The 24,514-nt window shown below is 45.1% G+C and overlaps 4 protein-coding genes across 4 annotated transcripts; 3 read left to right on the top strand and 1 right to left on the bottom strand.

The window, feature by feature from the left end:
- Positions 1-4,885: 4,885 nt before the first annotated feature.
- LOC140654030 (histone H1.01-like) lies at positions 4,886-7,335 on the top strand. The gene has a single exon (XM_072866955.1). The coding sequence runs from the start codon at positions 4,896-4,898 to the stop codon at positions 5,577-5,579; it is 684 nt and encodes a 227-aa protein (XP_072723056.1). The 5' UTR covers positions 4,886-4,895; the 3' UTR covers positions 5,580-7,335.
- Positions 7,336-15,358: 8,023 nt separating this feature from the next.
- LOC140654029 (histone H4) lies at positions 15,359-15,763 on the top strand. Its single transcript, XM_072866939.1, has one exon. The coding sequence runs from the start codon at positions 15,397-15,399 to the stop codon at positions 15,706-15,708; it is 312 nt and encodes a 103-aa protein (XP_072723040.1). The 5' UTR covers positions 15,359-15,396; the 3' UTR covers positions 15,709-15,763.
- Positions 15,764-17,381: 1,618 nt separating this feature from the next.
- LOC140662232 (histone H3) lies at positions 17,382-17,926 on the top strand. The gene has a single exon (XM_072885491.1). The coding sequence runs from the start codon at positions 17,411-17,413 to the stop codon at positions 17,819-17,821; it is 411 nt and encodes a 136-aa protein (XP_072741592.1). The 5' UTR covers positions 17,382-17,410; the 3' UTR covers positions 17,822-17,926.
- A 4,791-nt stretch (positions 17,927-22,717) lies between these two features.
- LOC140654146 (histone H3) lies at positions 22,718-23,841 on the bottom strand. Its single transcript, XM_072867189.1, has one exon. The coding sequence runs from the start codon at positions 23,787-23,789 to the stop codon at positions 23,379-23,381; it is 411 nt and encodes a 136-aa protein (XP_072723290.1). The 5' UTR covers positions 23,790-23,841; the 3' UTR covers positions 22,718-23,378.
- Positions 23,842-24,514: the final 673 nt, after the last annotated feature.

The following is a 24,514-nucleotide window of genomic DNA, read 5'->3' as shown; positions in this document are numbered from 1 at the left end:
GCAGCAAACAGTAGAAATCGCTTTGAAAGGTTTACCCTGGCCTTTGTTCTTGTATATGCCCCTTAAACGTGAATATGTGGAGCCTTAGAAAGCAGTGTTTCGCACACGTTGTATTTGACACTTTTCTGAATTACATTTCCACTCAGTTATGACTTGTCTGATTATCTTCCCCCACTCTGTCTACTTCAGTAGAAGTATTGTAATTCAGCTGAAGAATTGACCTGATAATCTCCTTATATGGGCCAGGGTTAAAATCTTTGCGAAATAACAAAGCAGTAGGGTTTAGGCTGCTGGGACACACTGTCCCCTGAATTTTGAGGGTTCCCTCATGAATTCCAAGCACCAAAAACTGGGTGTAAGCTCTCTTGACAGCTTTGCCTCCTTCCACTGTCAGTTTGCAGCCATTAGGTTATAGGTAAATCGTTCTCTTGTGTTATGTAAATGCTCAGTTAAAAGGTTCATCAGCACTATTAAAGAACAAGAGAAGCTTCAAGAATTAAAGGAGGAATGTAAGTTTCTCTCTTTTAGCAGAAGAGGCAATTGACATTTTATGTTTAGCATAATAGAAAGTCAAAGGAAAAAAAAGCCTGTTATGTTCTCAGGTTACAATTTTTATTTTTTTTTAATGTTAAAACTACATCATTGATTTAATAGGCTTTGAAGCAGGCAGAGTCACATTCCTCTCAGTGTAGGAATACCTAGCCATTGGTCTAAAGTAGCCCTCAGAGCTTGGGCTGTTATACAGTAATAGGAATTAGACTAACTGGTATCAACGGAGTTGGGGAACTGCTTTTGCCACATGGAGGAAAAGAAAAAAAATTCCAACTGCATTAGGAGATTTGCAAACATCCTTGACTTCCCTCACTAGTATACCAAAACTTTATCTGCTTCTGCCATATCTGGAATTTCCAAAGGGCAATAGCTGGCAGTTGCTTGTGGGCAAGGTGGCCCCATTCACATCCTAACCCTGCAATTCTGGAAGGAGCTCTAATATGATTTTTAGAAAAACACTGTAGGTCACCTCATTCTTCATTCAGCTTTGGGAATCTGCGACCTGGAAAATTATTCTTTCTAGCCCATACTTATTATTAGATCTATACTATTGACTAAGCGTAAATTGTTCCTTCTAGTCATTCTCATCCTTGTGCCACTGAGCCAGTGCCAGCAGCAGCCGTTAGGTTAATGGTGTGTCAGAAACTGCTCTTGCTCCACATAGGAGAAACAGAGGAATGAAAAGTTCCAGCCCATTGCAGCTTCTGCATGCTGAGCAACAGGATTTCTGTCCTCTCAAGAGTGCTAATGGATAAAGGCTGGAAGATAGAGAAGTAGTTTTCATCAGTATTCGAATGGTGTTTCTGTGATTTAAAAAATGGTTCCATTTCCTGACAATGAGGCATGTTTCTGTTGTATGAAAAAAAATATGATTTTTTGAGATGTCTTTCAAATGTGGAATGCAGACTCTTCTGAATATTTTGTAGTGCGTATCTCACCATGAGCTACAGCCTATATCCAGAAATTTGTCAGAAGAATAAAATAAGATTGCCCTACAACCAAGCCAAGATCCTCACCATTGTGTAAGCCACAATTCACTGTGAAGAAATTGGCTGCTGTTCATTTGTGCACAGTGCTAATGAAAATACTGCATCAACATTTATTATAGGACATTTTTAATTTCCTAGTAATGCAGGAAAATAAATGTCAGTAGGCACAGAGGAAAACAATAGGAGTCTATGACTCTTTTGAGCAGAAGGAAGCAGGGATTCATGATTTACTGAACATTAGGACACCTGTGCTTGATATCAGCTATGAAAGAGGGTATTAAAACACAGGGCAGCAATCATTTGGTACTACCTACCCCGTTCTTCCTTGGAATAGGAACAAGGGTAGATGTTCAGTTTCAGTAAGCAGTCTGCATAAAGTTGAACTGATCCAAAGCAGGTGTGGGGTTTTGATGCAGAACCTGAACCCATCACATTCTCCTGTCAATGGTTCATTTTTTTTCCTAGTAGCCTCTTAAAGAAATTCTGGGTAGAATCTCTCCATAGGCCTGGGCTAATTCATAAAAGTATTTATTTCCTGGAAGGAAAGTAATGACATTTTAGTAAAATATTTCAGTATTTTTAATGACACTTGCTGATTCTAAAAATTAAGGAAAGGTGGATGGAGTGGCGATACCCAAATACAACTTCTGCCTGAAGAAATACTGGAATATCAAAGCCTGGGGAAGCCTTCCTGCTGTACCTATGTAACTGCACCAAGTTCTTGTGTTGAGCACATGCTCTCTGTTTTGGCTTATACTCTACAGTGGCTGAAAAATTAAATTTTAGTCTACAGTGGCTGAGAAATTAAAATCCACTTACTGCATTACAATCCAAATACTTGTGTAGTTCTAGGATATTATGCTTGAACATCCGAAAGCAAAATGTAACTGAATAGAAGAGCCAGAGGGAGGTAAGTGATCTGCGAGTTGCTTCACCACTCAGGTCTGCCCTTCCTGTCTTCTGGTTTATGCCCGCCTTTGATTTGACCTACGTTGTAGGGGAGATCATAATGTTTTTTTCCTATGAGAACCCACAGCCTGATACTACCGATCTCTCTTTTCTTGGTCACAAATCTCTCGTATAGTGGACGTGGATAATCTCCCATGTACAGAAATACATCTTACATGGAGCAATGATGGGCTTGAGAGATTAGAATCAAATCTCTAAACACTTTCCAGTTTCCAAGTAAGTCAAGAAAAGATAATGACAATGAAAGCAAAAAATGAATGTTCTGTTTCTATTTCCAGGAATCTCAGAGTTAATTTCTGTCTTAAAGAATTTGGGAGAAATAAAAAAGTTACTAGGAATCTTTCAAAGACTGATAAAGATTACAATATTCCTTGTTGTATGAGTCCAGAGAATTGACAGAAAGCTGCCATTAAACGCGAATAGCTTGAAACAAACAAACAAACCACTTATATACAGATATCAGTGGACTAGAAAGTTGCAAACTGTTAGCTCCACTGCCTCTGGGAGGACTTGAAATCTCTGGTCTTTGTTACCATAGGGTCACTACTACTAGTTTAGAAAAAAACATTTTCCTCAGAGTGTCAGCAGTCCTGATACAGTGTTCAGTCATGTTACTGAGGACCTTAATCCTCCCCCATTATAGGAAATAACCATCAGATAAAATGGGCATTAAAATCAGTTTCCAGTTTCTGTGTTTAATCAGTACACAATGCACGGTTCTGCAGTCTCATACTTTGTAGTTCTGTTATGCTCGTTATCACGGCCAGCTGACGCCAAACACGTATCTACCTTCATTTTACAGGCTGAAATGCATTTGCTGGGAGACCTCACAAAGCTGACTTTCTTCCCACATTTCACCTCCAAGCAGAGAAAAAACCCCGGTATGTTAAATTACTAGAATAACTCTAGTCCTTGCTTTGGTTGTAGCCCTTTAGCATTTTTCAGTTAAACACGCATAATCAGAAAAGAATATCACATTTCTTGAATGTCACATGGAGATTCAAGTCAGCGTAAATATTTTCACAGTCCCAGGCAGTGGGAATTCCTTGTTGTACCGTCATTTCATCCACCCTGTTACACTTTCTTTTAGCCCTGAATAGATCTGCTCACCCGTTTTTAGGAGCTGATGATAGCCTGGTATCTAGTGTATGAAACACGATATTATTGCAGACAGACTGTTAGCTCTTTTGTATTAAAAAGAAAGCAACACGCCATTGAAAACGAAGGAAGAAAGTGAGAATTCATCCATTGTTTGGAATATGGAGCTGCCACTGACCCGGGGATGGAACCGTCTTGAAAAGGTGTAAATTCTCATCTTACTTCTGAAGGAGCAAAGCGGTGAATCACCAGATGCTGTTATCAAAGCAAAACACTTACAGCATCGACATTCATTCCTTAGAACAGAGAAATCAGTTTTGCGTAATAAAGTGTCCTCATTACCGAACATACCCTCAAAGGACCGAATTGTCAGCTTTAACTTCCCGTCCGGTTCAAACTTCATTACACCTCAGATTCTATTTCCCAATCAATTTTAACAAATCGCGAAGCAAAGACAAGTACTTTCATACGTTTTAAGACTAAAACCCGATATATTGCAATTGCAACTACCCTGACTCCTGAATTTAACAAACGAAAGCGACTTCGTTAAGGTTACATTGAAGGTGTAACGACACCAGCCTTCAGAGGGGCAGGTCGGTGCTTTGTTCCACTGAAATACCTAAGCAGACGTAAAGTAACATCGGCTCTCACACACGCTGCTAAAGCACAAACGTCTCCCCAAAAGGCATTAGCTAAGATACCGTGGTCGCTGAAGGGACGCTGGGCGGGATTATATGATTTCGGAGGGAAGCGGCTCGGCCGAGGGAGCCAGCTCTGCATCTGAGTCCGGGGCCACGGGGCTAAGCTGTGTTACTTCCTCGGCTTTAACATCAATTTACCCTGAGACCAACCGTTCAAACCACTCTGGTTTTTGCCCTGCGCTGGAGAGGACCTTCTAAAGCACAAGATTTCACTCCGGCTGTGCCCATTTGGCCGATGGTATAATTTTAATTTAAAAGTTAAAACGAAAGTTTCTCCCTCCCGAGGTCTCTGCGGCTCCACGCCGCGGAGTTTCTGGGGTCGCTTTTCCCTCATTTGCGCTCCTTCCAACGGGAAACTCCGTTAGCTGGTAGGACAGACGCCCCCCTCCCCGTCCGGGAAGAAACTGGGTGCATCGGCAGTAAATTTCAGGAGGAAAAAGCCCTTTTTGGACCGGGAAGAAACACAACGGGCGCGGCGGCGAGCGGCGGGGCGGGGTGGACCGCACCAATCAGCGCGCGCGGCGCCGCTATAAAAGGGGGCGGCGGCGGCGGTGCCATTGTTTGTGCCGAGTCCGCGGAAGCCGCCATGTCCGAGACCGCTCCCCTCGCCGCGCCCGACGTCGCCGCCGCCGCTCCGGCTCCGGCCAAGGCTCCGGCCGCCGCCAAGAAGCCGAAGAAGGCGGCGGGCGGCTCCAAAGCCCGCAAGCCGGCGGGCCCCAGCGTCACCGAGCTGATCACCAAGGCCGTGTCCGCCTCCAAGGAGCGCAAGGGGCTCTCCCTCGCCGCGCTCAAGAAGGCGCTGGCCGCCGGCGGCTACGATGTTGAAAAGAGTAATAGTCGCATCAAGCTGGGGCTCAAGAGCCTCGTCAGCAAGGGCACGCTGGTGCAGACCAAGGGCACTGGGGCTTCCGGCTCTTTCCGCCTCAGCAAGAAACCGGGAGAAGTGAAGGAAAAAGCCCCCAAGAAGCGGGCGGCCGCGGCCAAGCCCAAGAAGCCGGCGGCCGGGAAACCCGCCAGCGCCGCCAAGAAGCCCAAGAAGGCGGTGACAGCGAAGAAGAGCCCTAAGAAAGCCAAGAAGCCGGCGGCAGCTGCCGTCAAGAAAGCGGCCAAGAGCCCCAAGAAGGCGACTAAGGTTGCCAAGCCCAAAAAGGTGGCGGCAGCAGCGAAAAGCCCGGCCAAGGCGAAGGCGGTGAAGCCCAAAGCAGCCAAGCCCAAGGCGGCCAAGCCCAAAGCGGTCAAGGCGAAGAAGGCGACCCCCAAGAAAAAATAAATGCTCCTGAAAAAATCTCGTCTGCCTTGCAGATAAACCCAACGGCTCTTTTAAGAGCCACCCAAGCTTTCCTGAAAAGAGCTGAAGCCCTTCTATGTCTCTGGTGTGTGTGTGTGTGCGCGCGCAGTTCCGTTTTTCGGCAGTGTACTTGCTTAATTAGGGTCGATCTGGTAACAGCACAAACTTCCGCGCTCCTGTTCTCCACCGGTGCCGGGCAGCACCGCAGCAGTGTTCACGGCGGTACAGCTCATTTCAGCACACTCCCGCAGGCGTGGGTACAAATAGCTTCCGTTAGCCGCAAGAAATCGGTGCGAGCCCAAAGTCCCCGTGGAAGCTGGGCACCGCTCAAGGCACCCCGGCTCTTGGCGGAGGGGGCGGGGTGCTGCGGCTCCCCGTAGTTTCTCCCCGGTCAGCCGGGGGACGAAGAGCCGCGCTCGGAAGCGCTCCCGCCGCCCCCCGCAGCTCTACTGATTTCGAAAAGCCCGCGCTGCGCAGAGATTGGCCGTGACTCTCGGGCTTTTCTGGTGCACAGCAGTTTTCTGGTTAAACAGACGCTCCACTGTTTGTTTCTTTTTTCTCACTCGGAGGAAGAGGCTTATGAACTTCCTGGGTACGTGCTCGCCTCCACCCCCATGGGCTTTTTCACTCCCAACCTAGTTCTGTCCCTTGCAAACTCTTCCCTTCCCTGGAAATGGGAGGGCGAGCAGCGTCCGAAAGGCACGGGTGTTTCGAGCTGCCTTTTGTGCAGTCCTTGGTGCTGCCCGCCGGTCCTCCGTTTCGGTGCTGAACCTCTCGCGCCTCGGAGCTGCCGGGCTGGGTTCTTAGCCGGGTGCCGGGGGCTCATTTCGGCAACGGAGCCGCTCGGAGGCAGCGCTGGGCGCGGTAGGAGCGCGCGTCTCCCCCCACTTGCCCCTCAACTCTGCAGCCGCCTCCTTTTCCCTCCTTCCGTCGCCTTTACTGCGCTCAAGCGATGCCCTTCGCTCCGCTAAGCTCTGCCTGGGCGCCCGCAGTGAGAAGCAGTCGGGGAGAAGCGGGGGGGAGAGGCTGTTTCCTGGCTTTAGTCACAGTGCTGGTACCACCGCTTCCCCAGTGGGCAGGAGAACGGGGAATTTCGTGGAATTACCTGTTCAGCTCTCAACAAAGATGGCTGATCGCAAGCCCGTAGCTGTTAACCTCGTATATCTGAAGGAATTACCTGGAAACGGGGTCCCTGCAGTTTGGAGGAGAAATGGCGGGATCAGATTTCACCGGTATTCGTGTTTTTGCAAAAACTGGCCACGTCCTAAATCCCTATACTAAAAGGGAAAGAAATACAAAACAGAGCCTCTATTTTTAAGCCCTGTTCCTGAAAAGTTGTTCTTGCGCTTCTTGTGCACTGCCTCTTAGGATGCATACAACTTTCCGGTCCTTGCTCAGGTTTATGACCTCTTCCTCTATATAACATACACACCTGCATGCACACTTTTTTCCTGAAATTGTTGGGCCATATCCCTGCATCCTGACAGCCTGAATTCCTGAGCTCACGTGCCTGTGCCCCTGTTCGGGATGAAGATGTGCCTAACAGACTCTCATAGTTACCATAAGTGAAGGGTGTTGGGAGTCATACCCACTAATTCTTAAAGGGTTTCACCCAACTACGTGCACTGACCCAAGGAGAGTGGGTCAACTGTGATTTTCCAGCCCTCTACAGCTAATTGGAAAGGAGTAGATTTTGACTGGGTACGGTCAAACAACAGGTACACTGCTGTAGCAAAAGTGATATTCATACTTAATTTTTTTCTTTACAGCTGAGCCCAAAAAGGCAAAACCCAAACAGTTGCAATAGCATGGGAAAAACTGTATTGCACACATCCCTGCTAATGGAATTGGCCCTGCCAGGATGGCCCTGGAATAAACATTTCGGCCTCTGGAATGAGTCAGAGTAATGACAGCAGTTCACTCTTGGCCTGTGGCAACTTATCCTCCCTGCTTACTTAGGGGAGGTATCAGGGTGCTTCTTTTCCTTTTCCGAGAGGTAAGAGGGAAAACTCAAATTATTATTATAACTGTTTTTTAAGAAAATTCAGTTGGAGCAGTTACCCACCTCGGATATTGCAGTAGTTTAGATTTAGAAAATTAGTGCATTACTGAACACAAGTGGTGATGGAGACCACTGGCCTATGTACAATAATACCAGTCTAAAATACCTTTACAGGCAAAGAGTATGTAGCTGTGGCTTCAGCTGAATAGTCTTTATAGTCCTTAGCTGCCAATGGCTGCCGCATAATGTAAGAGATTGTTCCACACTCCAGAAAGGAAGTGTGTGTGTATTCAGGAGCACTGAATGGACTAGTTATGTAGGCTCCCATGGATATACTGTCCAGTACAGGGACAAAATTAACATCAAACCAAGAAATCCTGTTAAACTTGTAAAGCTGAGCTGGGCAGCATAGCATAGATACCTACTGGAAAAATTTGTTTTCCCAACTGGAAAAAAAAAGTGGCAAAGAGCAAGAGTGGCTTGAGAAAAATCAGCTTGCAGGGATGAGTGTAATATCATGTTTATGCCGATTGCATCACTGACATATCAGTCAGTACCCCTAAGTCATCATTTCTCATCCTCATTCCCCCTCAGCCTGTACACTGCTAGCCCTGTGAATGCCAGCTCGTCTCAGCTACAGGAGCAGGTGTGCCCAACTCCAGACTGGTTCTCCCTCAGAAATAGCTTGTCTTAAATTACCAAGTCACTGCCACAATGTCCAATCACCATGTGTCCCTCAAGGCCCCACATCATCTTCAACAGGCCGCTCTCCAGCTACTTAAGCAGTTTCCTATTCTGGTCATAAGAAAAGTTGATATCCTAAGAAAAAATCAGGGGATGCTCTTCCGCTGTCATGATTCAAATTTCTAGCTAACCTGCTAAGCTGAGGTTCAAGTGTGTGATTTATGATTGCAGTGGAGAGGGAACACATCTCACTCGGCTGTATGATATCCTTTTCGGACATCTGGGCATTAATTTCTTTTCTCAAACCCGTTAAGATGCCTCATGAATCTGGGGAAAGAAGGAAAAGAGATGAGCTCTGCTCAGTATCTCCCAAGACGTGCCATGTGCTAAGACGGGCAGCTGGAAAAGGACTTGGGACAGGTGCTTATAATGAAAAACCAAACCTCAAAACAACTAAGAGGGTCTAATGTTGTTTTGTTTTGTCTTATTGTAATGCTGATGAACTGGTCAGTTTCTGGACCTTGAGTACATTTGTTACAAGGAACATCTTCCTTGTCCATCATGCCCTTATCTCCATCTCTGTCTTAGCTGGGTGTCCTTTTCTAAGAACCAATGAGCAGAAACTTCCCCACACATTTCTTACCACATTCAGGGGTTATATTAATATCCCAAAATAAGATTCCAACAAGACTTTTGTATTATATGATGGGACATCTCCATGATCATGCAGCTTCTATTTATGAACTTTTAATATAGGCTATGTCATGTCCCTAGCCTGTTCCACATTTGCAAAGTGCTCAGACTAATGCATATTCTGAGATGAATAGCAGATTTCTAAAATTTCTAGAGCGTCCTCACTGCATGGACATTTCCCACACTATGGACTCTAAGGAACATGAATACTACTGCCTGGAACACAGGTAATATGGCAAGCAGAGCTTTAGGATCTCAGGAACAAAACACATTTTGTCTTTTGTGAATAGTTCTGACCTGGGAACTGGATTGGAATCAGGCTGGTCAGTGATTCTGTGCAGCAATTTGACATGGAGAACTGAGCTGCTGGTGGTCAAAGAGGATGTGGCTTAACAGGAGGTAAAAAAAGGCCAGTGTTTAGTGGGCGGCCATACTTCAACAGAAAACACAAGTATCCGCTTTATGATTTTAAATGCTAAGCTGCTCAAAAATTAGGAGGAAGGTCAAAAATAATGGGTTCAGAATTGCAAATCATTACAAGGAAGACCTGCTTTCATTTGCTTTCTCTTCCACAGAGTCAAATTTTTATTTCATAGATTTACTTACTTAGTAAATGGTGATATCAACAGTCTATGATGTTCTAGCACTGGAAGTAGAAATGGAGGAAGAAAATAACGGCAAATGAATCTGTGAGTTAGATAAAAGTCTACATATAGCAGAACAGACTCTCAGGAACCCAGCAAGAATTCTGCTGAAGTAAAGTTTCTCCCTCCCAGAATAATAAATCACTTTGTACTGATTAACACTTTTGCATTATGGGCTTACAGAATTTTTATTGGCATTAGTTACCACAAAGACAGATTGCCTGTCAGATTACCACAAAACCAGGTAATTTCTGTACATGTATTTATTTATCTCTTTGTTCTCTGTTAGTGGTTTCTGTTACTCCTGTGCTTTTTGTGTGTCTCTGTGTCTTTTACTGTAGTTGTTGTCATGTGAGAGTAAGAGTTTATTCTGCACAGCTTCAGCATGTCTTTGAAAAACAATAAAAAGATCTCTCTTAGAGGCTCACTTCTTAAAAACATCAAAGCTGGAGTTTTATTTCAAGTGAAACTATTCCAAGACTGGCATAAAAAACTTCTGCATTTGTTAGAGAAAATTGAAAGCTAGTCTTCGATAAAAGGCTGAAGATGTTAGTTCAGGTGCAAAGATGGTTAAAACAGGGATATGCTGTTGTTGCACATCCTCAGTAGTAGTGAGCAGCTGAAGCTGAATAGAGCAGAGAAAAAGCCCTTCATAGTATCCTGGGCTGAACAAAGGGAGAGATGTAAATATGTACATTTCAAGACTGAGCTTACAGGTTCTCAAAAGGAAGGAGCTGAGTGGGGAGACAGCTATAGTGTGTGGACAGGAAGGTGGGGACAGCCAGTGTGGAGTCCCCAAAAGTAAGAGTGCAATATGAACATCGTTAATACCAGGCCTGTTCTCTGCTGCTCGCATGGCAGTACAGATTTGAGCCAGCTTGAGTTCAGGTCCAGAACCACTTTTCATCTAGACACCTTTGACTTAGCAAGGTTACACAATAGAGTTTTTCTGCCACAGGTTTCTTTTTTACTACCTAGATCACAATGCCCCTAGTCCAGTGCTGGGCACTGGGGGATACCAGCTATGTTTCTCTGTGAGGATTTGAGATGTGTCTTCTCCAGAACATGTTGTCAAAGCAAAACAAGTCATCAGTGTGTCTCCTCCTGGGATCCCCATTCACTCTCCACACTCAATTTTGGATGACTCTTTCTAGATTTGGAGTTGTGTTTTATTCTGATTTTCAGTTTGCAGATTGTTTTTTGTGATCTCTTTGCACTTCCATTCCCACGGGAATTTTGTTCATCACTCCTGCAGCCCTTGTGCTGGGACATCAGTGAAACGCCAGTGCTTGGTTTTCCCAGGGACTGCAGGGTTAGCTTTTCAAAGATTTCAGGATTGAGCTGCCAGGAGCTGTGGAAGAAATGAAATGTAGAAAAATAATGATACGATTATTGTTCTTATCAAACACTGAAAACAATAAAAATAAACAAAGCATAGGTCAGGACCTGCATTAGGCATAAAAAAAGGAGTTCCTGTTGTTCTTTCAGCAACCAGTGTATGCTGGCACTGGTCAACCAAAGCTGTATATACTGGGTCTGCATACTGCACATTCATGTTCAGTTGTATGTAACTGCCCTAGTAAAAATGCACATTGCCATTGCCACTGCAGTGTTTTGCCACATCTTCCCCGCTTCTGTTTTCTCCACCATAGATATACCGTCTTCATAACAGAACTCTGCCCACTTCCTGGTTGCCTGCCTTTGGCCACTTGTTTCTTAACTCCTTAAATATTTTTCTCCTTCTGTCAGAGAGAACACTTTACTATCGCCAGCATCTCTCTCCTGTCAGGACCAGATCTGGTGAGTTTGTGCACTCCTGAGACAGGAGACTTCTTTCATTAAAAGGGGTTATGTTTCAGACATATTTCTTCTTCTCCACTGTCAAAGAAAAGCTGACTAAGTATTCCATGTGACAACTATCCCAAAAATCATAGTTGCCTGGGCAGGAAAAGCAAGCTACACAAGGACAGTAAAGAATCTTTTTTTTATCTCAGAAAAGGAAGATTAAAAAAATGTTGTGTTGTGTGTGTTCCTCCCCCCCCAATAAATAAGACAGGAGAACTAGTGACAACTGACATGGAAAAGGCTGAGGTACTCAATTTTTTTTTTTTGCCTTAGTTTTCACTGGGAATCACTCTTCCCACATCTGTCAAGTCCCTGACCTCAAGGCAAGCACTGGGGGAACAAAGTCCCTCGCATCATAGAAGATCAGGTTTGAGACCATTTGAAGAACATGAACAAACACAAGTCTGTGGGGCCTGATGAGATGCATCCCAGGGTCCTGAGGGAATTGGCAGATGTAGTTGCTAAGCCACTTTTCATCACATTTGAAAAGTCATTGCAGTCAGGTGAAGTTCCCAGAGACTGGAGAAAAGGGAATATCTCAGCCATTTTTAAAAAGCATAATAAAGAGGACCCTGGGACCTACAGACCGGTCAGCCTCACCTCAGTGCCTGGTAAGATCATGGAACGGATCCTCCTAGAAGCTATGTTGAAACATATGGGAGACAGTGAGGTCATTAGAGACAGCAAACGTGCCTTCACCAAGGGCGTGTCATGCCTGATGGATCTAGTGGCCTCCTACAATGGAGTGACTGCATCAGTGGATAAGGGAAGAGCAACTGATGTCATCTGCCTGGACTTCTGTAAGGCCTTTGAAATGGTCCCCCACAATGTTCTTACTTCTAAATTGGAGAAGTATGGATCTGATGGATGGATTGTTAAATGGATAAGGAATTGTCTGGATGGCTGTATCCAAAGAGTTACAGCCAATGGCTCAATGTCTAAATGGAAACCAGTAACGAGTGATGGAAACCAGTAACAAGTGGTGTCCCTCAGGGGTCCGTACTGGGACCAATACTGTTTAATATCTTCATCAATGACATAGATAGTGGGATGGAGTGCACCCTCGGCAGGTCTGTGGATGACACCAAGCTGAGTGGTGCAGCTGATTTGCTAGAGGGAGGGAATGCCATCCAGAAGGACCTTGACAGGCTTGAGGAGTGGGCTCATGTGAACCCCATGAAGGGACGGCAAAACAATCAGAGGGCTGAAGCACCTTTCCCATGAAGACAGGCTGAGAAAGTTGGGGTTTTTCAGCCTGGAGAAGAGAAGGCTGTGGCGACACCTTATTGTGGCCTTTCAATATATGAAGGAAGCTTATAAGAAAAACGGAGAAAGACTTTTCAGAAGGGCCTGTAGTGACAGGACAGGGGGCAACGGTTTTAAGCTGAAAGAGGGCAGATTTGGATTGGACATAAGGAAGAAATATTTTATGATGAAGCTGGTGGGACATTGGAACAGGTTGCTCAGAGAAGTTGTGGATACCCTATCCCTAGAAATTGTTCAAAGTCAGGTTGGATGGGGCTTTCACTTGATCTAGTGGAAGATGTTCCTACCCACATCATGGGGGTTAGTCTAGATGATCTTTGAACGTCCCTCCCAATGCAAATGATTCTATGAGTCTTAGCAACTTTCCGGAAGATGTTACATTTCTATCTCAAGTTACAGTTACAGCTTGATTTTATCAGACAGATCTAGTAGACAAGATGAAATTTGATGTATAATTTGGAATCACTTGGGAGGAAAGAAGAGAGGGAACTCAGCTTCAACTTTGCTTCACTTTATTAGATGAATTTGTGTCATGAGTTAAAAAACAGTGCTATGAACAAGTATGTATCTACTTATTTAAAAAAAATACATTTCCAAATGGGTTCTGACATTTTGCCAAAGAAAGCATGGAGACAATGAGACAGACAGCAAGAGACAGAGGGGAATATTATATGTAGTCACAAATTCCAGGGCAGAAGCAGCTCATTATGGAGCAGGGTTATAGTATGAAGTTCTAACTTAATTTTATCCCATGAAGAAAAGTAGAAACCAAAACTCAGCTTTCCAGAGCTGGACAACTCATCAGGGGCTGCATGGGGTGGTTTGGTGAAGTGAAGGATTGAACAGTAACCTCATGGTAGGGGTCTGCAAGTGGTAATAACTCCCAGGGCGAGCCTGTGATACAGTCAGATTCCCAAGGATTGAGCAGCCTGAAGAAGTGGATTTTCATGGCAGAGTGGGTTCAAGGAGCTCTGCAGCAAGTAGTGCTAAACTGCCTTGTTAGTAACATCCTGGGGACTTGTCTGTGTACTCAGAGCATGTTAAAGCCTGCTGCAAATGTTACACCAAGTGTCTTTCCTTACCAGAGCAGGATACAGCTACCTTACTCTCAAAAATCTCCTGGGAATGACAGGGGACCTGACTACAGAGTGCCGACTTTCTCATGGTGGCCTGGTGTCCAACAGCAGTCCAGTCATGGTCCCTGAACTTCCCTCTCTGGAAGGAGCAAACTGGCCTTAGGAAAGGGAACATCATGAACTTAGCCATGGCATCCCCACTGTACTCCAGAATTATCTCCGTGGCCCAGCCTAGGATACTGTCAAGTTACTTGTGGAACAGGACATTTGTTACTGGTTTGAGCCTTTAGGATCTCTCCTTCAGAGTCTTGGTGTTTGTCTTGCCCCATTTGTGTTTCCTTTGGGCCAATGCTGAAGATTGTGCATGAACAAGAGGGCAGATTACATCATTTTCATCTGGCAGTGGGGGGCAACTGGAACAGTTATTTCTCCTAGCAGATGTGGCCTCTGTATCTGTGGCGTATGCAAAAGTAGAGATTGATTATTGATTAATCTTATGTTGTATCTTTATGAAAGGATACATTATATAAAGCCGCTGAGCTTGTAAGGGGGAAAAAAAAAACCCAAACCCAAACAACGTCCATGAGAGGGCAGCAAACGCTCAATACTGGAAACCTTTTTTTTTTTTGAAATGACCCTTCCTGATCATTTTCAGGTCGAAAGCCAGCTATCGAATGACTTTTGTTAAATACTGTTTCTTGCTTTCAACACTAAAACCTCAGATTTTCCTCCCCAAAAGAAAGCAAAACCAGAGTTGAATACCTTCCCCTGAAGGACAAAAACACGCTTCTTTTTACGTATTTAATTTTTCAATCTCTCTAAAAAATAGCCATGTTATTTCCTATGGCACCACAAAAATGGAAAGTACTGTGAAAATATTGGTCCAAAAGAGCCGGTTTACCTTAAAAAACTTAAAGTGGAGAACGAAAGGGTTAAACTCTCGATTAGCGTACCTTTACTGATAAACTCTCCTTGAGAAAACGTTCAGGGAGGGCAGGAAATGGAGATGAGAAAGAAATTGAAGGAGGGGTAGAATTTCTCAAAAACACGATTGGACAGATTTTGCTGCAAGATGCTCCATTAAAAAAACATGAGGAGCAGCTGTTTAAAACACTGAAGCCACACGTGAGAATCAATGCAACCAGGTGCAATTGCAATACATAACACATACCCATGTTTTAAAATACCAATTATAGTAAAAAATCAAAGAGTAGTTTAAGTGATTCAGTAATTGCGATACCTATGATCGAGATTTTACTTCTAGACGATCACGACGTATCGAAGATTTTAAAAAATATATAAACTGTTCTACGTACAGACCCAATGTCTTTGCTATCTGAAAAAAAATAACGTACCGAAAAAGGGCAGCAACACCGAACTGCTTGTGCCGCGGGAAGAGAAACCCACACGCAATCCGCATTTTTGTGCTAGTGGGGCGCGTGACAGGGAAAGCGAGGAGATCCGGCGGGAGCGAGCCCCAAGCCCCGCCTCTCCTCGCTGCAGTCCCCAACCAGGTCGGCTCCCACCACATAAAGGCCGCCGCGCCGCCCCCCGCTCCCTACACTCTGTCCCCGGCGCGCAGCGGCAGCATGTCTGGCAGAGGCAAGGGCGGGAAGGGGCTCGGCAAGGGGGGCGCCAAGCGCCACCGCAAGGTGCTGCGCGACAACATCCAGGGCATCACCAAGCCGGCCATCCGCCGCCTGGCTCGGCGCGGCGGCGTGAAGCGCATCTCGGGGCTGATCTACGAGGAGACGCGCGGCGTGCTGAAGGTCTTCCTGGAGAACGTGATCCGCGACGCCGTCACCTACACCGAGCACGCCAAGAGGAAGACGGTGACTGCCATGGACGTGGTCTACGCCCTCAAGCGCCAGGGACGCACTCTCTACGGCTTCGGCGGCTAAAGCTTTCTGCTCCCGCACCATCTCGACAACCCAAAGGCTCTTTTAAGAGCCGCCCACTTCCTCCTAAGATGAGCTGTGACATTGCTTTCTGTTGAAAAGACGTCTGAAGCGTCTACTCTCCCAATTTTCAAAGCTTATTAAAACTGACGATTACGGAGTACTGCTGAAAAGCTTTACGATTAGATAAGTGGGAGCTAATGTTTCAATTTTGCTGTTAATGGTGACGTTGTCTTTGCTGTGTAAAAAACTGCTTTTTCTTTGTGTACTCCTTGAATTTCCTTGCAAATGTACCCCAGTACAATCATTTCAAGTGCTCTTTATAATCAAACTTGAATGTATTTCGTTACCTTTTTTTAAATCTTTGCCGATTTAAGCGTAATCATCTGGAATATTATTAAATGTCTTGTACTTCGAAATTTTCATTAGCTGAGAGTAGATCCACTGCAAAGAACAAAGGGAAACGTATCTATCGCCTAGTGAAAAGTATGAAAGTTGCCGAGATGAACGTTTTCTTTCTGGCATTTCTAAATAAACTTTTCTTTACTATAACCTGTCCTCAATTCCTTGTCAATATTTTTTTTCTTTTTAAAAGCAATTTCAGGAGTGAATCTAATATAGTTTTACATATGGGGGGGGCGGGGGGGGCGACATGAAAATTATGTCCCTGGCAGCGCAGTTTAAGAAAATGCGTCAAAATGAGTTGCGCGAAGGCTTTTCTTATTTTCGCATAGAGAGAACACTCCCATCCGGGGAGCGCTTCTAAGGTGTTGGTGTTCAGTTTCTTTCATCACCGGAGGAAAAAACGGCAAAAACACTTTTGCAGGTTTATATAAAACTGTCGGTAGTCATTGACCACTCGCAAACGACGGCGATCAATAAATATTCGCGATCGCTTCTGGTTTTCTCATAGCCTTAACAAGTAGGGGCAAATTAAATAATAGCGTAACTCCATATTCCTTTTTAAGCTCTTCATTTCACAAATAAGTTCATTGTCTAAGTATTCTGAAAGTCACGGTTTTACTTGACGATACTTATGATCTCTTATGCTGATTTTCCTGCAAAAAAGAAGGTAACATGAGAAAACTAGCTTAAAATGTGCCTCTCGATTGTTACAACTTGTTACATACTTGTTACAGCTACAAACTTGCATTATAGGAGTTCTTAAGCGTCTGTCTCAGTGGTTTGAGGTACCAGGAGATCTTTCCCTTGGGGAGAATATGCCTGTTACTGTAAGAGGGACCTCTGTCCTGCACTGAAGGAACTTTTTTCTTCTGTTGTAATCAGCCCACCAACAAAAAAATCTATTCAAATAATTTGAGTTTTTAAGAACAGCTCTTGAATTTGAGCCTCCACACGGCTTTTAACCTGTCAGGAGCGTGGCGGAGAGGGAAAGCCGGAGAAGCAGAAGGGATGCGAGCGCCGTGTCGGAAATACCGCCCCCCCCCACCCCACCCAGGCCTTGGACTCGCACCGAAGGAGCCGTGACTCCGAGCGGGGTCGGAGTGGGGGTGGGGCAGAAGTGGGGGTGCAGCGGCGGCCAGTTCGGCTTCCTTGGGCCCCGGCTGGGATTTTCAGGGTACCCAATGAGGACGCGCTTCCTGTCGTCCAATCAGAGACGAGGCGCCTCTATAAATACCGGCGCTGCGCAGCCCCTTTCACTCGCTCCTGGCTCTGCCTGGGGGAGGTTTGCAGCCGCTTGGCGATGGCGCGCACGAAGCAGACGGCGCGTAAGTCGACGGGCGGGAAGGCGCCCCGCAAGCAGCTGGCCACCAAGGCGGCCCGCAAGAGCGCGCCGGCCACGGGCGGCGTGAAGAAGCCGCACCGCTACCGGCCCGGCACGGTGGCGCTGCGCGAGATCCGGCGCTACCAGAAGTCGACGGAGCTGCTGATCCGCAAGCTGCCCTTCCAGCGCCTGGTGCGCGAGATCGCGCAGGACTTCAAGACCGACCTGCGCTTCCAGAGCTCGGCCGTGATGGCGCTGCAGGAGGCGAGCGAGGCCTACCTGGTGGGGCTCTTCGAGGACACCAACCTCTGCGCCATCCACGCCAAGCGCGTCACCATCATGCCCAAGGACATCCAGCTGGCCCGCCGCATCCGCGGCGAGCGCGCCTGAGGCTCCTGCCGCAGCCCCTCCCCGGTTCCGGCAGACGCTGAGGCCGCCCACACAGACCCAAAGGCTCTTTTAAGAGCCACTCCATGTGCAATAAAAAGGGCTGTAGCACCGTCTTTAAACGGGCTTGCTTTAGAAATAACGATGTTTTCTTAATTTTTTTCTAGACTGTAGCATTTTCTTTTATGCCTGCAGCTCCTCTTTTTGGTTTTGGTTTTTTTTTTTATTTCTTATTTTACTACATTGCCTGTGTATAAACGTTCGTCTTTTATAAACCCCACCAAGCTCTAAATTTCCTGTTCTGCAGTTCAGTGGGATGCTTTGCAAACACTGAAGGGAAGTTAACAGGCGCTTTATGAACCACTGGCTGGGGGAGGAGAGACAAAATTGGAGGGGAGGGATGAGGTCAATATGTTTAAGGACGGTGAGCAGAGACCATCGGAAGGGAGGTTTTTACGTCGCTATGGCTGTGCCAGACTCGAAAGAGCCTTGAGGGAGAAGGGGTGGAGGTTGTGGGTGGGACACGGCTCTGCCTGGGACGGGCCCGGGCTCAGGAATTCTGTGCCTTAAACTCTCACGGCTGTCTGGATCTAGGCAGGAGCACAAACTTCCTGCAGCTCACTGGAATTGTGTTACTGCTGGACCTGGCTAAGGCAGTCTGTTTTAAAGGGGGCTGCCGTCTTGCTCCAGCATTTGCTAACGCCAGGAGCAAGAATATCTGTCTCAAAAGATGGGTTTTGAGGCCGGTCTCAAAATGATGGACAACTGCTGAAGAGATAGAGCTTGTGAGGCTTCTTTCTCACAGCACAGAAACATACCTAAAAAGGCCAAGAAACTATGATTGAAAAGTATTGTACACAGGAATAACTATCAGGTTTGTCCGGATTTGTTACCATTGATGAACAAAACTATGGAAAAGAGTTTATGTATTTCCTGAGTACTTTTTTTTTTTTTTTGGGGGGGGGGATATTAAAAAATAAGACTTTTAGAAAAATCTTGGAGTGGAGATTTGTGTATCCTTCCATTAATGAGTGTACCTGTATTTGTCTTTTAACTTGTCCTTCTCCAGGTAACGATTATGAGATTTTATGCAGTCAGAAACTATTCTGAGTTGTCAGATTTCTGCAGTCAGATTTCTAGGATTCTTCAGAAGACAATGGCAGGATGCATGTATATATATGTATGTAGCTTTCAACCTTCCTTTTAAGGACCCACCTTTGCGTGAATCGTTACTGAGACATGCACACGGGAATGACCAGTATAACAAGAGCCTGAGCGTTAAAACAGGAAGTTAAAAATCAGGCCTCAGATTCATAACGGAGAGTAGTTGTTGTTTCTCCCATTACTTTAGGAAACATCTTCCCATCTTCTCCCCGGGTGTGAAAGGTCACAGTTGGTACCTGAGGCATAACAGTGCTGAGCGCTGGGTAGCACTGAAGGGTGCTATTAGAAGGCAAGAGCTGTCACCTCTTGTCATTAGGGGTTTCTGAACACCTTTTGCATGCTTTCTTTTAGGGATGCTTGCTGAGCTATAGACACAATCTGTCAGAGACAGCACTGGGATGGATGAGAAAAGAAAGCAGAAACACTTGCCAAGTGCAGCAATCAGCCAAGATTAAGGTTTGTTTGGGGATTTCTTTCCCCTTTTCTTCTGTGTTTTCTTTTTCTTTTTTTTTTTCCTCCCACATAAAGCTCCCTGAATGAGTGTGGTGATCTTCATGGCCTTATTTTGAAACCAGGTTACAATGGAATAGAGAGCTGCAGCGTTACCAAGTGATGAATGGAATGACTGTGCAGTCTGTAGTGAACAGAGGAGCTAGTCTAATTTTTTATTTTGTGTCTTTCAAACAGAATGTATACTTTTTTTAAGATAGATTTTACCTCTCTTTACTTGTATGTAAATTAAAAACTTTTCTAAGTTTGTAGTGAATCAGAATAAAAGAAACCCAAATGATACAGAAATAAAATATTGACAGGTTTTGAAACTGAAGTTTTATACTATAGCATAACTAAGATTTATTTCCTTGTCTTGAGAGGCAGCATGATGTGAGAAGAGACTTTGCACTTATAGCCTGGGGAGTGAAGGAAACCTTCCAATAGGCCACAAAAGTTCTGTGTTCTCTTAAAAGTCTGATGACAAAAGCATAACCTCAGTCCTTGCTCCTACTGCTTCAGTTGTCCTAGAGCATCTTTAATATTAACCAGAAAAAAAAAAATAAAAAAAAGGAATTCTGTCTTATTTCTGACAAGTACCGCCTTGTTAATACTGTAAGGTCCTACCCAGTCCTTTTTTATCAATTTTACTGGATAGCACTGATACGTGACCTGGGAACACAGACAAGATATTGACTACTTATCAGTCACAATGAGTAATTTCCTCATTTACTTTTGAGAGCACATTCCACACCGAGGTATCTCACTGGTATCAGTGAGGGCTCCTTACAGAGCCTCTGTGAGGGTGTGCACTATGAGCAGTCACCTGTGTCTGTTCCAGTAAGGTAATTTTTGTTCACCCCATGACCTCACTCTATTTATTTACAATTGTAACAAGTCTGAGGTTTTAATCATTGTAAGCTTTGCTAACTTCACAGAATGGTTTCGGTTGGAAGGGTCCTCAAAGATCATCTAGTTCCAACCCCCCTGACATGGGGAGGGACACCTTCCACTAGACCAGGTTGCTCAAAGCCTTGGACACTTCAACACCTCAAAGTGGTGCCTAGCTACAAACTTAAGTCATTTCAGTTATTAATACACTGCCAATGTGTAACAACAATTACAACCAGGATGGAGCCTGCTGAAGTCTTAGCATGTAGCCTGACATATAGTTAATTTTAAAATTATAATCATATAATTCCTTTCAAATTACACTTATAGGCACAGTCTCTGTGCTATTTCGGTGGGAGGACTTCCACTTTCAACTTCATAAAATTGTGACTCCTTACTCTTCAAGTGGCGATGTACAAAGAGATTAACAGAATAGAATATTTCAGTTGGAAGGGACCTACAACAATCATCTAGTCCGACCGCAAAATAGCTTCTTTCATTTCATTTACCATATCATATTGTTGGAAACACAAAAAATAAAGCCAGATGGATGAAGCTGGATGGTGCTGGGGCAGAGGGGACTGGGGAAAGAGACAGAGGTGGATGGATACTGAGAAGAATTAAAATTTGTGAGTGAAAGAAAAGCACGTATATGTGTGTATATACATATAGAATATGTACATATATGTGTGTATATACATTCATACCTACATCATAATGCTATGAATATTAATTGTATCTACCATGTTTTACTTCCTGTGTAGTGTTTCTGAAACACATCCTATGAAACTTCTTGCAGGGTTCCCCGGATGCCATACTCAAACAACTGAATTCTCATTTCAGACCATTTGGCTGGTAACATTTACAGAAGCGTATTGGACAGGCTAGAATCCATTATCAAGGGCGGAGGAAAAGATGCTGTCACAACAAAGCAGCAAAACCCATAGGAATCTGAATTTTTTATTTGTGAATTAATAGAAAAGGTTACTTCTCTGAAATACCAGAACAGCTACAGTCAGCAAGACTTGACACAATCAACCAAGAAATTGAAGTGAACTAAAGTCCAACTATAATTTCTTGGCTGCAAAACTTTATTGAATCACCTAAATTCTAGTAAATGTTGACCTTCTGATCCCTCCATGTGTATTCCTCTACTGACTCCACCTTCTTTTTATCGTCAAACACAAAATGCTTGTCCTCAGTTCTCAAAACCGTATAATCATATTTCCTATGGGCCTCTCATCAGTTACAAAGCTGCCAAGGCTTGGCAGCCACTTCCTTTCCCCCAGCTGGTTTGGTACCAAACAAAAGCCATGAAACTTTCCCCTGTGCCGGCACTCTCCATTTATTTAGAAAATGGGAGGGGGGACTTCCCAGGAATATCCACCAGATTCTCTGCTTTTTCCAAGCTCTCCTTTGTGCTCTACTCCAGCCTTTCCTCAAAGTCATAACACAAACAAAGAAAATTGAGAATACAAATCACAATTAGACTAATTTATTGAATTTCCCAATGTTATCCCTTGCATCAGGCTTATCTTCTTAACACTTTTGTTTTACTCAGAGAGGTAGGGATCTCATATCTAATAGTGTTAGGATTTTTAGAGTATATCTTAATAAGAGCAGTGATAGAATATATTTACATCACTTTTTTTTTAATATAAAGCTGTTTGAAGCTTATTTTTCAACACTAACTCAGGTTATGCCTTCCACATTGCTTAAAAGTAAAAACCTTCAGTGCTCCATAAAACCATTGCAAAATAAAGTATTTTACAGGAAGTATCAAGTCTGGGGAGGGGGAAGAATTATCATAGGCTTTCTGTCCTACTTTACTTTTTTTTTTTTTAAGATTATAGCTCTTGCCAGGATTATTAAATGAAAAGTATTTTTCATTTACCTTGTCTGAGCACTCCTTTTTCTGATTTGTGCTGTTACTTTTTCTGTATAGTCAATTAGATATTTCTAGGCTCCTCACTACAACAGCATGTAACAGTCTGCTCAAAAACTGAAGCAGTTTGAGATGACTGCTTAGGAAGGCTTATAAACATGTTTTCACTGGAATCGCAGTAACTGATTGTAAAGGCCTCTTAACAAGTGACCAGAGAAATCAGCTGAGCACAGAGCTGGGGGGTAAACTGTTAAAGCAGAAGCCGCTGCCCGAGCATAGAGACCATCCAGGGAGTTGCACAACAGCACACAAGACTTTAACTGCTAGGACCGGAGTCCCTTCTCAGCAGGCAGCTCCACTGAGCTGATGGGTCCCCCTCTTCGAATCCTCGCTCGCTCACACACACACACACTCAGGTGCTTCTTCTCCCCTCTGGCTCGACCCTAGGTTTCCCGAAGCAGAGTCTCCGATATGATGTACGCCAGACAAATTTATTGATTGGTACAGTGGTGAAAAACAGCTGGAGCTGGGTGCCTCCGAAGAGGGAACCAGAACAAAGAAATCCCTGGGCAATTATACCCTTACAATTTAAATTCCCCTCCCCTCAGGAGACAGTTCTGACCAAGAGTAATATTAAGGTCTGGGGTCTTCCCGTTCTTCATTGGGCCCTTTCATTGTCTCCAGGTGGGCCGATTCTTCTCTTACCTCTAGGGTTGAAACTTCTGCTAAGGCTGAAGCTTCCTTATCTTTCTGGCTTGCACCGGTTTTGGGGGCCATCCTTCATGTAGCCAAGTAAAAGTTCAGTGCACGGTCAGCAAATCTGGGTGCAAGTTCACAGCTTGCGGCCTAAGGCTTCAACAAGCCTCGATACTAATGCTATGTATTGGATTCCATTTGGGCTAGAAAGTGACTACTACAACAGAAACAAACTAAATTGCTAGGAGTATTAATCGTTACAAAAGAGTAAAAAAAATTTAATTACCTTAAAAGAACTTCAAGATGATTTAGTGTTATATCCAAGTATCAAAAAAAGACCGTGTGACAGCCCTCTTGTGCAGTGTGGTGGCTCTTAAAAGAGCCTTTAGGGTGCGGGGATGATGGACCACGAAAAGGAGGCCTGCAGCAGGAGGCTCAGGCACGCTCGCCGCGGATGCGGCGGGCCAGCTGGATGTCCTTGGGCATGATGGTGACGCGCTTGGCGTGGATGGCGCAGAGGTTGGTGTCCTCGAAGAGCCCCACCAGGTAGGCCTCGCTCGCCTCCTGCAGCGCCATCACGGCCGAGCTCTGGAAGCGCAGGTCGGTCTTGAAGTCCTGCGCGATCTCGCGCACCAGGCGCTGGAAGGGCAGCTTGCGGATCAGCAGCTCCGTCGACTTCTGGTAGCGCCGGATCTCGCGCAGCGCCACCGTGCCGGGCCGGTAGCGGTGCGGCTTCTTCACGCCGCCCGTGGCCGGCGCGCTCTTGCGGGCCGCCTTGGTGGCCAGCTGCTTGCGGGGCGCCTTCCCGCCCGTCGACTTACGCGCCGTCTGCTTCGTGCGCGCCATCGCTCTGAGAGCACCGGGCCAGCTCCAGTAACAGCCGCCGTGGAATGAAAACGCTCTTGTGCCGCGGCGGCTTTTATAGCGCGTTCCTCTCTCTGATTGGCTGGAAGCGGTGCGCCGTTATTATTGGATACCTTCAAATTCGAAAAGCCCGCCGCGAAAGCGCGCCTTTCTGCCAACGGCGCTCACCCTCCCCCCTCCTTGCACTCGCCGCTCTTGTTTCCGGTTTTACCTATTTCTTACAGCAATTTTTATAGCCTATCTCGGAAATGAAAACCTTTAGCGAAAGTTGTTGGAACGGGAAATGGTTAATTGTAAATTATACTGTCGCGAATGCGTAGAAGATTCATGTTTATTTTGTTCTAATTCACTGAGACTTGAGCTTTGAAAAATAAGTGTTGTACAGGTTTTCCTTAATAGAAATCCTTATAACGGTAGTTTGGGATGTTTTTTTGGTTTGGTTTTTTTTTTTGGGGGGGGGAGAGGGGGGGAAGGGGGTGTTGTTTTTTTTTTTTCTTTTGCTTACACAGAGTAGCTTTAATCTGGAAATAGTAGAAAGTAATACTGTAGGTGGTACAGTAAATGCTTTTAGATTGAAACAGGTTGCACATGAAAATGCTCTAATTCAATGGATAGCGTTTTTGACGACTTTGAATGTCTACCAGCCTAAGAAGTATTCCCAGGCTCTTGCTGGCTGAAATACAAACTTTGTAGTCCGTGAGCTTTCC

This window comes from Ciconia boyciana, chromosome 1 (assembly GCF_034638445.1).
Source record: "Ciconia boyciana chromosome 1, ASM3463844v1, whole genome shotgun sequence".
In the NCBI taxonomy this organism is placed as follows: domain Eukaryota; kingdom Metazoa; phylum Chordata; class Aves; order Ciconiiformes; family Ciconiidae; genus Ciconia; species Ciconia boyciana.
The sequence above is the reverse complement of the archived record's forward strand: the minus strand, read 5'-3'. Positions and strand labels throughout refer to the sequence as shown.

What these genes read in the sequence shown, in the direction of transcription:
- LOC140654029 (XM_072866939.1), top strand. Translation starts at nt 15,397, where the DNA reads ATGTCTGGCAGAGGCAAGGGCGGGAAGGGGCTCGGCAAGGGGGGCGCC.
- LOC140662232 (XM_072885491.1), top strand. Translation starts at nt 17,411, where the DNA reads ATGGCGCGCACGAAGCAGACGGCGCGTAAGTCGACGGGCGGGAAGGCG.
- LOC140654146 (XM_072867189.1), bottom strand. Translation starts at nt 23,789, where the DNA reads ATGGCGCGCACGAAGCAGACGGCGCGTAAGTCGACGGGCGGGAAGGCG.
- LOC140654030 (XM_072866955.1), top strand. Translation starts at nt 4,896, where the DNA reads ATGTCCGAGACCGCTCCCCTCGCCGCGCCCGACGTCGCCGCCGCCGCT.